The sequence below is a fragment of the Leptopilina heterotoma genome, unplaced genomic scaffold (genome assembly GCF_015476425.1).
Source record: "Leptopilina heterotoma isolate Lh14 unplaced genomic scaffold, ASM1547642v1 Lhet_68, whole genome shotgun sequence".
NCBI classification, from domain to species: Eukaryota; Metazoa; Arthropoda; class Insecta; order Hymenoptera; family Figitidae; genus Leptopilina; species Leptopilina heterotoma.
The window spans coordinates 728196-744430 of NW_025111157.1; the positions used below are offsets into that span (position 1 = coordinate 728196).

Below are 16235 nucleotides of genomic sequence, written 5' to 3' on the forward strand. Positions count from 1 at the left end.
TTTTTGAAAAACAAAAATACGACTTGAAAAAATTGTTTCGAATCATCTTTTGTGATTCGTATGTGATTAAATTCGTTCTTCCATTTTTATACAGCTTTTCTTTCAAAATGATTGAAATTTGCAAATATTTTTACAACAAACTACTTTGATTAAATAAAAGTTTTTTCAAAAATAAAACTATTTTGTTTGATGTTAAATATTAAAATTTTTATTTCGATTATAAAAGAAAATTTTGAAATATTCGATATTTTATTAAAAAGTAAACTGTAAATAGAAGAATTTACTTAAATTTGAAAATTTTGTAAGTAATCCGTTATTAAAATTAAAATATATAAGTCCAAAAAAAATGTAGTTTGTAAAATATATTTTGGAATTTTTTTTAATTGAAAAACATGCAAATTATTTGCATTAAATGAAAGTAATTAAAGAATATTCATTCAATTTAATATTTTTCGCCAAAATTATATTTTTAAGTCTTTAAAACCTATTTATAAAGAACTATTTTCTATTTTATCCGATGGAAGAAAGATTACGTTCTTTCCGTATTAATATGATTTTAAAACTATTGAATAAAACTTAAGAATATATTTACGATATCTACTTTTTAAATTTACGATTTTGTACATTGTGTTTGTACGAATTTTGTAAGCATGTACGAAACAAATTCAAGAAGAACAAAACATCAATATAAATATTATATAAACGATTTTAAAAAATATATAGTTTCTCTTTTTATTTCTGTCTTAAATTTTTTTTCTGAAAAATATTTTGGAATCTTAAAGAAATGTGAATTTTTTTTTAAATGAATGAAATTTATTATTCCTGTTATCATTGGATCATAATGGGAAAAAATTTATACATTTAGTTAGTCATTAAATAAAAAAAAAGGAATGAAATTGTTAATTACAACTAGTATTTGCGTATTTACAACTTTTGGATAAAGTGGTGATTAAAATAATTCATCAAGTAACTCAGCGGGGACATTCATGTCATCTTGATTTGGTAATTCTTGCTGCGTTTGTGCTTGAGATATTGTTTGCGATGGTGGTTGAGATTTTTCGTTTGATTTAACCTGAGATGTTGATTGTGACGCTGCTTGTGACATTTCTTGTGATTTCACTTGAGACAGATCTTGGGTTTTTACTTGAGAAACCTCTTGTGATTTTACTTGAGACACCTCTTGTGATTTTACTTGAGACATTGATTGAGATAGAGCCTTCATTTGAGGCAATTGGTGCGGTCTCACTTGAGTTACGTGCGTTGATTTTACCTGTGAAATTGGTTGTGAATTTTTCGCTGCCTGCTGCAAAGAAAATTTCATTTTGGTCATTTTTATTGTCATTTTCTAAATAAATGAAATAAAATTATAAAATTTATAAATCTACACGGAAAAAAAAATCAGCCTAATAATGCATGGAGTCTATTGGTTTGATTTTTACATGAGCCCATTTTGCAAATATCACACAGGAGTTTACTAAAAATGCATGGCTTTTGTGACTTTTGCCACAGCACCATGCGGAAATAGGATGGATTCCAAGCTAATCACGCATGGTAGTGTGCGTGCAATATACACAACAGACGCTCATGTGTTTTTAGCCTAGTATTTTTTTCCGTGTATATTAATAATCCAGGGTGACCGCATGTCAGTAAAGTCAGGGAAATGTCAGTAAAATAAAATTTTTGTCAGTAAAGTCAGGGAAATGTCAGGAAAAAAATTTTTTGTCAAGAAAATTTAGAAAATTGAAATTTTTTTCGACTTATTTTCAAAAATTGCGACTTTTTCGACTTTTCTTCCAAATAATGCAACAAAATATATTTTTCAGTATTAAATAATGTAAATCATTTCGATTTTTATAGTGCAAAAAATAACTAAAAACAAATCTTTTAAAAATTATTTTTGAATCATTTTTCTACTTAAATTTTTGAAATATACATTTAAAAAGATTTTGAATTTAATTGAAAATAATGAATTTTTTTCAAGTACTAGCAACAATTCGCGCGGCTAACTTCTTTCATACTTTTTTAAATAAAAATGGTGCAAATTAGTTCCTTTTAAAAAAAAGAATTCTGTTTAAAAAAAAAAGATTAAAAATAGGAATTGTGCAAATATTTTTCTTCTTTCTCTAAAAAAAAAAAATTTTGTAACAAAATTTTAGTCTATTAATGAACCGAAGTGAACGAAATTTTAAAATTAATGTATTAAAAATCATTGAATTCTTGTTATGAATTTTATTATTTTTGAAAATAATTGAATTCTCGCGAAGGATGTTATTAAAATTTTTAAAAATCCTAATTAAATTCTTTTGAAAAGTTTCTTTGAATTTTTTTAAAATTATGGAGTTTCTTTAATAATTTCAGTTGGAAATTTTGAAAGTAATTTAACTTTATGAACAATTTATTTCAAGTTTGTTAAAATAATCTTGTTTCTTAATAATTAACATTATAGATTTAATTATTAAATTTAAAAAAATGTTTTTAAATAATTAAATTCTTCTGAGAATTTTATTCGATACAATTTTTTAAAATAATTCAATTCATTCAAGGAAAACTGAAGGAATTTTATTAAAATATAGAAAAAAATTTAAATTCTATCAAAAAATTTCATTAATTTACTGAATATAAACAATTTTGTTAAAAATTGTAATTAATAACTTCATTATTAAAATTTTGTTAAAAATATTGATAGAAAGCTAAACTTTTTTAAACAATTTTATTAGAGTTTTTGAAAATAATTAAATTCTTTTGAAGAATTTTTAAAAGTTTTTTAAAAAATAGTGCAGTTGCAATATTTTTTCACAATAATTGAATCTTTGCAAAGAATTTTACAATTCATAAAAATAATTGAATTGTTTTGAAGGATTTATTATAATTTAAAAAAATAATTGAATTCTTTAGTAACATTTTATTGAAAATAATTAATTTTTGCAAAAATTTTATTATTTAAAGAAATAATTGAATTATTTTGAAGGATTTATAAAAATTTTAGAAAATAATTGAATTCTTTTGTAAATTTTTAAAATGAATTAAAAAAAAATTCAATTCTTTCATGAAATTTTATTGAAAATAATGAATATTTGCAAAGATTCTACTATATAAAGATATAATTGAATTCTTCCGAAGAATGTTATTATTTATGAAAATAATTGAATTTTTGCGAAGAAATTAAAATTTTTGAAGATATAAATAATAATAATCAATTATGTACCTACTTAATAAATAGATTTTTTAAATTCTGATTATGAAATTATTCAAAAAATTTTATTTGGAAATAAAAATTTTTGTCATTTTCATAATAATAATAAATTGAATACCATATTCCGCGCTCGTAATATTTGCTAGTATTATGAATAAATTCTATAGAATACTATTTAATTTAAATTCAATTTTAATAATTACATACCTATTTTGATAGAAATTGAAATAAATTTCTCAATTTAGAATAAATTTCTTAAATTTTGATTTGAATTATGATACTTTAAGGAACTTACACTTTGATTGAAATATTGACTGGCATTCGTTACAAAATCTTCTTCATCGTCTTCGAAGTCGGACCACTCTTCTTCAAGTTTCGCTTGAAAACCTCCCTTCGTCACGGTTTTGGCAGAAATGTTGTCCAAATTAACTACTGAAAAACTGTTTCGTCTCAATTGCTTTTCGACATGCTCCTTTATAGTATCATAAGCAGCTCTACATTCCCTCGACAAAACATTATTAAAATTATATTCTGAAATTGATTAAAATTCATTAATTCCATACTATTTTTTGAATAAATTATTTTTTTAATTACTCATAAATCGATTTTTTTTCTTACTTTTTAAACTCCTGTCATTCAAATTAAATATATGCACGTAAAATGAAAGTTGCTTGTATAACTGTGACTCCGAATACTGAAAAATTAACAAAAATTTAATTAATTATTAAACTTAAATACAATTATAAAATTTTTTTATTTCGTTTCGATTTTTCACTTCGTTAGTTTAATACTAACTTTTTAAAAAATCTAAATTAGTAATATTTCACATTTATTCACTTACGACTCGATGCATGTTGGCATTTTGACATTGAGTGCACTTTAAATTATTTCCAGACGGACATAATGGAATGTATCTAGTTCGATAATTGCAAATTGGATTTTCGCACTCTAACCATCCGCGATAATAATCGGTAACTATTTTTCTAATTTCCAATTGTATTGTATTAATTATTGAATCTTTATTTGTCCAAGGTTGTAATTTGCAATCGGGATTTGAGCACTTCATTAAAGACGGTTCAACACTTGTACCCTGGAGGAAAAAATTTTAAATAGAAGAAAATATATTTAGTAAAAAATAAATAATTTACTCACGTTATCAATAACAACATCGCTTATTTCAATTTCTGCTTTGCAGCTTTCATTCTGACACTTTAATTTCAATGGAATGCAATATTTGAATTTATCTTCATCAATCGATGGTGCAATGTGCGTTTCTTCTTGCTCGTAAATCGGTCTCTTTGATTTATGCAAATGTGCAATACCTATTTTGCAAAAAGGATTTTTATCACATTATATCAAATTTCAAATCATATTTCAATAAACTAAATGCAGTTCTATTTAAAATTCAAATTTATCAATAACAGGGTGGTTACATATCAGTAAAGTCAGTAAAGTCAGGGAAATGTCAGGAAAAAAATTGTTTGTCAGGAAAATTAAGAAAATTGAGACTTTTTTCTACTTATTTTCAAAAATAGCAACTTTTTCGACTTTTCTTCCAAACAATGCAAGAAAATACCATAATTTTTTAGTAACAAAGTGCAACTTTTGATTTTTATAATGCGAAAAATAACTATAAATAAATCTTTCAAAAATTGTTTTTGAATCATTTTTTAATATAATTACATTTTTAAAATATATCTATAATAAAAATCTTTTCGAATAGTTGAAATTTTCTAAAATTTAATTGAAAATAATTAATTTATTTCAAGTATTTTTTTTACAATTTTTGAAAATCAACTTTTGAAGAATTTTAATTGCAAATTTTGAAAGCAATTGAATTATTAAAAATTTTAATGGAAAATATTTAAAGGTAAATTTAAAAATGAAAATTAGCTTCTAATTTTTTTAAAATTCAATATATTTTCAATTACATACATATTTTAGAATTATTTTTAACATTTTGGAGAAACCAATCATGTTCAAAAACTTTTAATTAAAATTCATCAAAAAACTTATTAGTTTTTTTAAATTATACAAAAATTCTTTTAAGAAATTCAATTATTTTCGAAAAATTACATTAAAATATTTTTAAAACCTAATTATTAGATTTGTTTTATAATAATTTTTTAAGATTCAATTATCTTCAAGCAATGTAAATAAAAATTTATGAAGATTTACTTTCTGGACTTATTAAAATTTTTGGGAAATCATGGTCCTGTTGATAATTAAAATTCTTTAAAAATTTGATCATTTTCATTTATATTTTTCAAAAATTCAATTATCTTTAAAAGATTTTACCAAATTTTAATTGTTTGGAAATTTTTTAAAATTGAACAACTATTATCTTTCAAAAATTATTTAAAAATATTTTTAAAAAATTAATTGTAAGCATTTCTTTATAATTTTTTGAAAATATTATATTTTAATAACTTAAGAAGAAATTACGGAGAGTTACAATTTATTATAAAAAATTATTTAAAATTATTTAAATTAATTGATTCAAAGATGAAGTTTAGTTGAAAATTGTAGAAAATAATTGAATTCATTAGAAATTATTAAAATTCATAAATTTTACTCATTTTTCGTAAACATTCATATTTTCCTGTAAAAAGAATTTTGCCAGGGAAAGTAATTTTAATGTCAGTAAATTGTCAGGGAAATTAATAAACTGAAACTTGTGACCACCCTGAATAATGAAAAATTTTAAGTACCTATTAATAAAATTAATTGCAGTGAAAACTTACCCAAATGTTCTGCTAGTAGAGCATCATCGATCCCATCAATCGGCTCACAAATTCGATTAATAACGGGAAATACTTGACTCAGTAAATAATAATCGGCGTCTATTTTAAAAACATTGATGTTTTTATTATATTCCTCAATATGATAGGCTCTCTCCGTTGCTGATTTATCTGTACCATCCTGGAAAGAAGAGAAAATGAAATTTAATTTACTTTTTTTTCTTTATTTTATTTTTCTTAATTTTTTTTAAATTAATAAATAAATCTTACGTCGCAAACAATATAAGGAATAGTGTCACCAGCTTTCCACATTCTTCCGCCCTCTTTATTCAGTCTTAGAGCAACCAAAACGTGAGCTTGCTTTTTATCTGGATAATCATTTGGATCTTTTGACAATTGCTTAGTAATTACAAGCTTCGATAGTGGGACGGAATTTTCCTTCACCATTGTCGCAACTTTTTGCAAATATGTGAAAATATTTTCCATTCGAATTTCACTGAGCTGATCACATAGCAATTGATCCAAAATAGTTCTGAAATATTGTAAAAAAAATAAATTAAATTCTATTTTTAGATAAATTAATTGATATATTAATAATTAATTGTATTTCAACTAACTTTCCAGTTTCGCTAGCTAATGGACACCAATCCCTTCTGACAATATCAAGACCCTTGTGCTCTTGATTTAAGATAATTTTTCCACTTGCTGCCTTTGACATAGTAACTGCAGCGTATTTCTTCTTTTGCAAAAGCAACAAATATTTGAAAACCCCATCGATGTCTAATTCCACTTTTCGATAAAGTTTATTGACTTCCTGTTTGATCTATTTAGGCAAAAAAATTTTTTAATATTTGAAAATTCTTTAGGAAAAACTTATTTAAATTTCAAATAAAATTGAAATTTTAATAAAATTAAATAAATTTTCAAGAAGAAATAAAATTAAAAAATACCCTTTTTCCGATAGAAAAAACTTCATCGTAATCAACGATATTCGTGTTGATCATGATTGAATCAGTGTCACCGTAAATTACTTCATAGTTTAATTTCTCCACAAGACGTTTTGTACTTTGCAAAATTTCTCTTCCTTTTGCTGAAATATTTGTTTAGATTTGCATAAAAATTTGTCGCCAAAAATATTAAAATTAATGGATTATTAACGAAATTATTAATAGGAAAATAATTAGAAAATTAAGAAAATTTATAATAAATTGAATTCTACAATAATATTAAAATGTATCATTAGTTAATAATTATTGTTTTTTTTTGCATGACAATTATTTTTACCTGTTACTAAAGCTGCCAATCCTTTCGCGTAAAATCGACAATGTGTCGCTCCCAGACAACCGTACATTGAATTTGCTGTTAGCTTCAAAGCCATCTGTCTAATATTGTATTGCATTTTTAACTCTGGCGCAAGATACTGAGCTTTCATCATTTGCTTTACTTGCACACGACTTTCAACCAATTTACGAATTTCCGTTGGTACCACTCCCGGTTCTAAATCCGTTTCCGGAAGATTTAAATCCTAAAAGAAAGGGAGAAATTTATTTATTTTATTGTTTAAAATTAGAATTTTACAAAATTGAAAATTTGTCTCTTACCTCAAAGTCAGCGAATGCTGCGCCAGGAACAGTTGTGAAACATAAATTATATTCTTGAATAATACTCGGATACAATGAATTAAAGTCCATTAGTAAAATTAATTTCTCATAAAATCCTTTCTTTGGATCTAATACCAAACCACCGGCGTAAGCTGGTTTTTTTCTGCGACCTAAAAATTAATTTCGTTATTTAAATTGATTTACTAGAAGAATATAGATTATAGAAAACGTAATATAAATTTTGCAAAAATATATAATTCAAAAGAGAAACAATTTTATGCAGTGATTATTAAATAAAATTAATTTTTGATTAAAATAATTATAAATAAGTATTTTTACTCTCAGTAACGTCCTTCCCCTTCTTATTTTGCTTCTTATCGGGAGTAATGTAGCCCCTTTCGTGGAAAGCGTGCAATAGAAGATATTCATTTCTTTCAGCTCGACCAGCAGATAATGTTCTCGAAAGAATGTTACCTACAAAATAGAGTGTTCTAACTATAATAAATAACTAATATTATTAAAATAATAATAACCTTCTTCCTTTAATATAATAAATATAAACAATTACAAGAAAACAAACAAAGAATAAACAATTACAACCAACCATTACAATGCACAATAAATTCGAAAATTACTTTCGAAAATTAATAATTAAAAACTTTAAATTATTATTTTAATTACCGGCAATGCACGTAATTTGTAGGGCGAGAGGGATTATATTCAATTCGAAAACTATGGAAATAATGTTCGATGCTTCGAGCATTGTCAGTCTTACGAGATTTTCTATTTTTTCCACCGTATTGTAAAATTTGATACACTCTACTGGAGTTATTTCTTTGCACTCCTTTTCATTCTTTTTAAGAACCTTTAACAGTAAATTTTGTTTATTATGTTAAGTCTATGTAAAACATTTAAATAATTAAATTTAATGTGTCAGAAGGAAAATCTTCTTTAGAATTTTACTTACCGCAACACAAAGCGATTGGAGATCATAACTTCTCACTTTTAAATTTAATTCTTTCGCTGAAGTTTGAATATCACAAATTGGTCTGCCACAAAATGCTGCGGCCACATTTACTTTTCCCTTTAAAACAAATTAAAACGTTTCAACTATTAAATTAAAAGGAAACATTAAACTAAAGCGAATAATTTAATTGAAAGGAAAAATTAATCTAAATCAAATAATTTAATTGAAAGGAAAAATTAAACAAAGGAGAAAAATTTAATTAAAACGAGAAATTAAACTAAGGGGAATAATTTAATAAAAACGAAGTTTTAAATTGAATCGAAGAAATTTAAGTAAAATTAACAAAAATTAAATTTGTTAACAGTTGAGAAATTTTTCAGTATTCACCTTAAACATTGGGGGTTGAGATCTTCTCAATTTTCCCATTCGACTCCAATTTGACACCGAACATTTGAGAATTCGATGCATGAGGAGATCAAATTGAAAACCAGTGTCATAGCCAAGAATCATATCTGGATCGGATTTTTGTATGATTTTCAATAATTCCTCAAGTAAATCGCGCTCCGAGTCACAACGAATCATATTCGTATTTTTGATTTTCGAAAGTCGATCTTTCGCATGCAACGGCCAGGGAACTTCTTTCGGATGCGTTATAACTAAACATACAATAATTATTATTTTTTACATTAAATTATTTATCTCTTTACTGTTAAATTATTACATATTTAATATTATAATTTATTTGCACTTGAAAATAGAATGGTAACTAATAATAGTAACAAAATAACAATTCTAATATAAATAGGTATTACTTTTGTGGAAGTATCATTTAGATTTTCCAAAGAAAATATTTAAAAAATCAAAACAAAACTAGAAAAATACTCACGACAATAATGTTGATCAAAATGAGGTTTCGGCGCTGCTTTATCAATTTGATATTTATGCTGCAGTAAAACACCCACCATAACAACTTCATTTTGATGATGTTTTGGATTTAAAGCCGATCGAACGTTCAAAGTAGCAACAACCATTGGTGGTATTGCTTTTTGTAAATCTCGATTAACAACTGTTATATTTTCCGGTTTCAAGCAATTCACCTGGATAAAATGAAAATGGTTAATTGTAAATTGTTTAATTGTAAATGTTTAAATTCCAGACGATAATAATTTATTTCTATTAAATAAAAATTCTCCTTTAAAAATTATACGTCATATTTTCAGTAAAAATTAAAAAATGTTATATTTTTAAAAATTCAGTTAAAATCCTTCAAAACAATTCAATTATTTTTATGAATTGTAAAATCCTCTGCAAGAATTTAATTATTTTCATAAATAAGAAAATTTTTCGCAGGAATAAAAATATTTTCATAAATAATAAAATTCTACAAACGAATTCAATTATTTTCAATACAATTTTAATAAAATTTCTCGAAAGAATACAATTATTGTAAAAATATTATTTAAATTCAATTATTTTCAAGAGTTTTCATAAAAATTCAATTATTTTCATCAATTTTGATAAAAAATTCTTCGAAACAATTCAATTCTTTTTATAAATTGTAAAATTCAATTATTTTCATAAATAATAAAATGTTTTGGAGAAATTCATTATTTTCAATGCAATTTTAATAACATTTCTAGAAAAAAAATTCAATTATATATTTTAAGATTTAATTACTTTAAAGAATTTTAATACAAATTTTGCCAATTAAAAAAATAAAAAAAAAATTAAATTAAATTTTTTTTTTTTATTTAATTAAATTATTTTTAAAACAATTTTAATTACATTTTCTTGAAAGAATTAAATTATTGAAAAAAAATTGATAAAATTCTTGAAATTAATTCAATTATTTTCAAATTTTTTTATAAAAACTTTACAAGAATTCAGTGATTTTCAGAACAACGACAATTTAATTATTTCTGAAAAAAATGAATTCTTGAATAGAATTCTATTAAAACTTTTTAAATAATTAAATCCCTGCGAAAAAATTTTTTTATTTCTACAAATAATTGAATTTTTGCAAAATTTAAAAAAATAAGTGAATTTTTGAGAAGAATTTTATTAAAATTGTATTTAAAATAATTGAATTCCTATGAAAAATTTACTACTTATTGATATTATTGAATTCTTTCGATGAATTTGAAAAATTCATTTTTTTCTGAAATTCAATTAAAATTGTATTTAAAATAATTGAATTCCAGCGAAAATTTCATTATTTTTCAAAATAATTGAATTCTTGAATTGAATTTTATTAAAAGTTTTTTAAATAATTGGAAATCCTGTGAAAAATTCAATTATTTTTTAAAATAATTGAATTTTCTCGAATAATTTTTACAAGATTTTTAAAAATAATTGAAATTTTCGATTAAATTAATTAAAACTGTATTGAAAATAAAAAATTCTTCAAAACAATTCAATTATTTCCTTAAAGTTTAATAATTCTTCGAAATTCTTCGAAACATTTCAATTATTTTTATAAATTAAATAGTAAAATTCTTTGCACAAATTCAATTCTTTTCAAAACAATTTTAATAGAATTCCTCGAAAGAATTTAATTATTTTTAAATATTTACATGAAATTCATTTATTTTCTAAAATTTTAATTAATTCTCCGGAAGAATTCAATTATTTTTATAAATAATAAAATATAATTAATAAAATTCTTCTTCATAAAATTCAATTGCTTTCGAAATTTGCAATTAAAATTATTAATCAAACTTCATTATTTTAAAAAAATTTAAAGAAATTTTTTAAAAGAATTTAATTAGGATTTTTAAAAATTTTAATAATATTCATCGCGAGAATTCAATTATTTTCATAAATTAAAAAAATTTTTCGAAGGAATTCAATTATTCTCTTTAAATTTTTTTGATAAATACTTTACAGGAATTCAATGATTTTCAATAATTATATTAATTTTAAAATTGAAAATATTAAAAAAAAAAATTTTTTTTAAAAAGTTAGAAAACGAATTACCGCTATACAACGATTATTAATATAAAAGATTTTATTATTAATTTTATTAATTTAATTACCTGAAATTTACACCAAGTGAAGGGATTATCAACGACAGTTGGACACTTGATATCTAACCAACAAGGACCCTTGATATTTCTCTCGATCAACAGATATTCCAAGGCATTGACAGACGTTCCAAAAACCGCTTCAATTGCTCGTCCACTGTAAGAGGCATCCAATTGTGGATACGATGCTGAATATCGAACCTCCATATACTCCGCAGTCTTTGGCGTGCCTTCACGTTCAAAAGAATAATTCTTCGTTACTTTCATTGAACGAAATTCCTTGATGCCATTTCTTCCAGCGTAATTATTAAATTCATCGTAAACGTCCTCCATTGTTGTTTCCCTCGATTCTTCATCTTTCAATACCGGTTTCAACTAAAACATAATTTTTTTAATTGGTTTTTTCTAACTAATTTTTGTAATTGGAATTTTTTGTAATTGTAGTTTTTTTAATTGTAATTTCATTAATTATTTTTTAAATTGTTTTTAAAAATTGGAATTCTTTTGAATTACAATTTTTAATTGAATTTAATTGATGTGGTTAACATGCATTTTTCTATTTTTAAATACCTGTTCTCTTGGTAAAATGTAAATTCGCCGAGGAATATTCTTCACCACAACGCAACAAGAAACGTATGTTTTACTCGACTCCAAGTAAAATTTGCCAAAAAGATTAACAGTACCGGGCATACGATATGGATCCTCATAAGCGTCCCACCAATAAAATCGAAAAGTACTTTCTCCCGCCTCATTTGTACTTAAGGGTAATGTTATATTTTTGTCATCGCTCGTTTCCTTAATTTCATCCGCTTGAAATTTGAAATCATCTTCCCAATCTAGAATCATTTCACTTGAATCCATTTTGTCCATTTCAGAAGCAACTTGAACTGATTTTGCTATTTCCTCTGTTTTCGTTTTGCAAATTGAAAACTCCGAGTCCTCAAAATCTTTCATATCGGGAATCTACAAATTTCGCTCAATTAAAATATAAATATACCTACATTTTTTAATTTTTGATTTATAAATTTAGTTTTTAATTTTAATTTTCAATTTCGAATTTAAAAAATTTTACATATAAATACAAAAAAGGAAACAAATATGATAAAATAGTAAAAAAGGTAAATAAAAAATAGGTAAAAATTATTTACAATAATGAAAATAATAAGTATAAAAATTGAGATAAACCTACGTTTTCAAGGCTTAATATCGGTTTAACATCTTCACTGTCTGGATCTTCGATAATTTGACTAGAACCAACATCTTTCGAACTTGGAGTATCATTTGTATCAGGATCCTCAATTATTTGACTCGAAGGTTTACCAGAATCGTGAATTTCATTTGTATATGAATCGTCAAAATCCTCAATCACCTGACTACTATTTTGTTCTAAAATCGAACTCCGTTCTTTCTTTACATTTAATTTTGAAGAATTTTTACTTGGCGCATCGATAATCAACATATTCTCGTCAGCTTCAATTTTTGCCAGTGTATCCTCCAGATTGGTTTTTGAAACTTTTGAAGCCGAAGAACTAAAAATGAAAATTAAAAAACAAAAAAATATTAAAATAGAAAAAAGGTGTAAATAAAAATTTTTTTTGGTGGAATATTTGTTTCAACTCACGCTTCTGGTTTTGTAACGGCAAATTTATTTTTCCGTTTAACTGAACGATTTGGTGTGTTGTCCTCGCTTTTTAATTCTGACATAAGATCACCAAGAATATTATCGTCGTTTATTTTTTCAGCGACCTTAGCCTTTGAAGCCATATTCATAAACAAATTTTTAATGTTTCCTTTATTTTTAGCGGCGATTTTTGCCTTTTTTCTTGGACCCATTGTACTTGTTTGCTTTGCAGCTTGAATACTGTCCTCATCCATATCGTCGTCGAATATTTCTCTGCCATCTTCAACGTAGCCTCCACCACCTCCATAAAAATATTAATTAGAATTCTTATAATTATTTTACAGCTGTTATTAAAATTAAAAACGAAAACTTCAACATTATTTTCATCATTTCAATTCAATTATTATTTTCTAGAATTTTTAAATAAAATTCTTCATTAAATCAATTATTCACAATAATTTTTAAAAAAATTCTGAGAATTTTCAAACGTATTTCTTTACGATTCAATTTTACGAAATTTCATCGATTATTCGGAAATTCTTCAATTAAATATATATTTGAAAATAAAAACTTCGAATAATTTCAATTAGACTTTTTGAAAAAAATTAATTCTACAGAATTGTTAGTTAAAAATATGAAAAATTCAAATTTTCGAAGATTTCAATTTGAAACTTTTTCAAAATTCAATTATTTCTAAATATTCAAGTATAATGCTTTTAATATTCAATTATTATGTAAAATTTTAACTGAAATTCACTTAAATCTATTTCTATTAGAAAATTCTACGAGAATTCAATTATTTAAATACAAAAATAAATAATTTGTATTGAATAATTGAATGTTTCTTAATATTGAATTCTTATAAAGAATTTTATTAACAAATTTTTAAATAGTTAAATTCTTTCGACGAATTTTAATAAAATTAAAAAAAATAATTACATTTTTGGAGGTATTTGATTAAAATTTTACTAAAAACAATTAAAATTCTGCGATGAATTTGATTATTTATAAAAATATGGATATATTATAAATGGAAATATAGCGAAGAAATTTACAAAAAATTCTTGTTAAATTATTTTATTATTTATGATAATAATTAAACGTTTGCGTATAATTTTAATAAAAAATTTTTTAAATAATTGAATTCTTTTGGAAAATTTTATAAAAATAGTAAATATTGAATATCAATTACAGGACAAAAAATCCAATTCAATAAATCCAGACCGGAAAGTCCAAGAAAAAAAGTCCAAAGTACAAAAAATCTAAAATAAAATAAAATAAAAATGTCCAAAGTCAAAAAATCAAAAATAAATAAAATAGTCCAAGATAAATAATGAAACTTGTGAAAAAGCCACATTTTTACTTTTGCACTATAAAATCGAAATTATTTTTAACCTTTTTGATAAAATTCTTTACAAAAATTCAATTATTTTGAAACATAAAAAATTAAATCATTTTCGTAAATAAAAAAATTTCTAGAAGAATTTTAAATATTCTATAAAATTTTTAATACAATTATTCCAAGAAATACAATTATTCTCAAAAATTTTAATAAAATTCTTTACAAAAATTCAATTATTTTCAAAAATAAAAAAATTTTTCACAAAAATTCAATTAAGTTATTTAAAAAGAAATTATTGTTAGAAGTGGAAAAAATTGAAGGTTTTGTATTAGAATTTTTGTTTTTTCTAGAAAAAACTATTAATAATAATATTTTAATTATTTGAATGTTAATTAATTATTTTTTTAAAGGTCTGCATTCTGTTGAATGAACCACCTTAAAATTTATAAAGTTCTTCACGATATCTATATTATTTAAATCATTAACATAAAAAAACGTATTTATATTATGTTGTGGTGTTAATGATCTAAATCAGAAATAAAACGCACTGAATTCTATAACATTGAGTCTAAATTTTATGATTGCAGTTTGAAAAAGATTTAAAAAAAAGAAAAACTTGTTTACTTTTGATTAGAAAAAGGGGACAAATCAGCAAAAAAGGGGAAAAAGGTGAAAAATCGACAAAAAAAGGTGATAAAATTGAAATAAGGGGACAAAAGGGGAAAAGGTGACCAACTGTTATTGTTAAAATTAAAAATATTTGATTATTTATTAATTTAGAATTAGAAAAATTACCATCATCGACTATCCAGTCGTCAGCTTGTCGATCCAAAACTTTTCTATTATATTCCTTCTCCTCCACTTGATCATAAACATTTTCCAAATTATCGACTTCATATTTATTTTTGGCACCTTTTAATTGCCTTAATTTCTCTAAGGCCGAAAAGCGTCCGGCTTTGTCAAGTTTTTGACGTTTCACCCTCCCTGAGGAAGCTGTTAAATGCAAAATTATATTATTAATGTAAAATTGTAAATATTCAAGTAATGGTAAGTTAAAAATATATTTAAACTTTTTTTTTTGTTTACATTGTCTTTGAATCAATAAAAAAACAAAAACAGTGACAATTATAAAAAAGAGTAATTTATAACAAAAATATCTTTAACATAAAATGTTTTTAAAAACATACTCGAAATTATATGAATTAAATCTATGACTACAATTTAAAATTTTATTTTTATTTATAAAGTGTATAAAGTGTATTATTTTTCATAAAACAATTTGCATTTTTTTTGGTTATGTTGACAATCGCAAAAATTGAAATAAAATTCATAAAACTTACGCTGCGAGTCATCCATTTTAAAAAATATGTACTTTTCAAATTACTCGAATAAAAAGCACGTTAAAAACTGAATTAAAGATTGTGTTAAATAATTTTAAGAAGTAAATAAACAGGATAAACACAAATGTGTTAACAAACTACATAGCAACGCAGCAGAACATGCCGGACAATATTGGCGGGAAAACTTTTATCAAGAATAATCTCGAATTAATAATAGGACGACAATTTCCCTTCGACCAATGTTTCTGATTGGCTTCTACAATGTTCTAGAATTATTGTCAACAAATAGAACAATATTGATGCGTCTAATTTAGACAGTATGAAGTAAATTTAATTTTCCCCTTATGTATCGTTCACTCAAATGCATTCGTAACTCACGGTAAAGAACCGCAAGTTTCTAAGGTTAA

At 23.6% G+C, this 16235-nt stretch overlaps 1 protein-coding gene across 2 annotated transcripts; it reads right to left on the reverse strand.

Annotated features, from left to right (window-relative positions):
- Nucleotides 1–791: 791 nt before the first annotated feature.
- Nucleotides 792–16007, reverse strand: LOC122510327 (DNA polymerase alpha catalytic subunit). Of its 2 annotated transcripts, none has more exons than XM_043624886.1 (22): nucleotides 15829–16007; nucleotides 15284–15481; nucleotides 13147–13447; nucleotides 12715–13054; nucleotides 12096–12488; nucleotides 11538–11900; nucleotides 9389–9599; nucleotides 8890–9158; nucleotides 8503–8619; nucleotides 8217–8400; nucleotides 7875–8009; nucleotides 7536–7705; nucleotides 7219–7459; nucleotides 6885–7024; nucleotides 6552–6757; nucleotides 6205–6466; nucleotides 5938–6115; nucleotides 4346–4515; nucleotides 4035–4283; nucleotides 3812–3887; nucleotides 3489–3724; nucleotides 792–1300 (listed from the first exon to the last, which is right to left on the reverse strand). In XM_043624886.1, the coding sequence occupies exons 1-22, from the start codon at nucleotides 15842–15844 to the stop codon at nucleotides 950–952; spliced, it is 4806 nt and encodes a 1601-aa protein (XP_043480821.1). In that variant the 5' UTR covers nucleotides 15845–16007; the 3' UTR covers nucleotides 792–949. The 2 variants fall into 2 exon arrangements, with proteins under 2 accessions (XP_043480821.1, XP_043480820.1); XM_043624885.1 differs by having other exon boundaries at nucleotides 792–1303.
- Nucleotides 16008–16235: the final 228 nt, after the last annotated feature.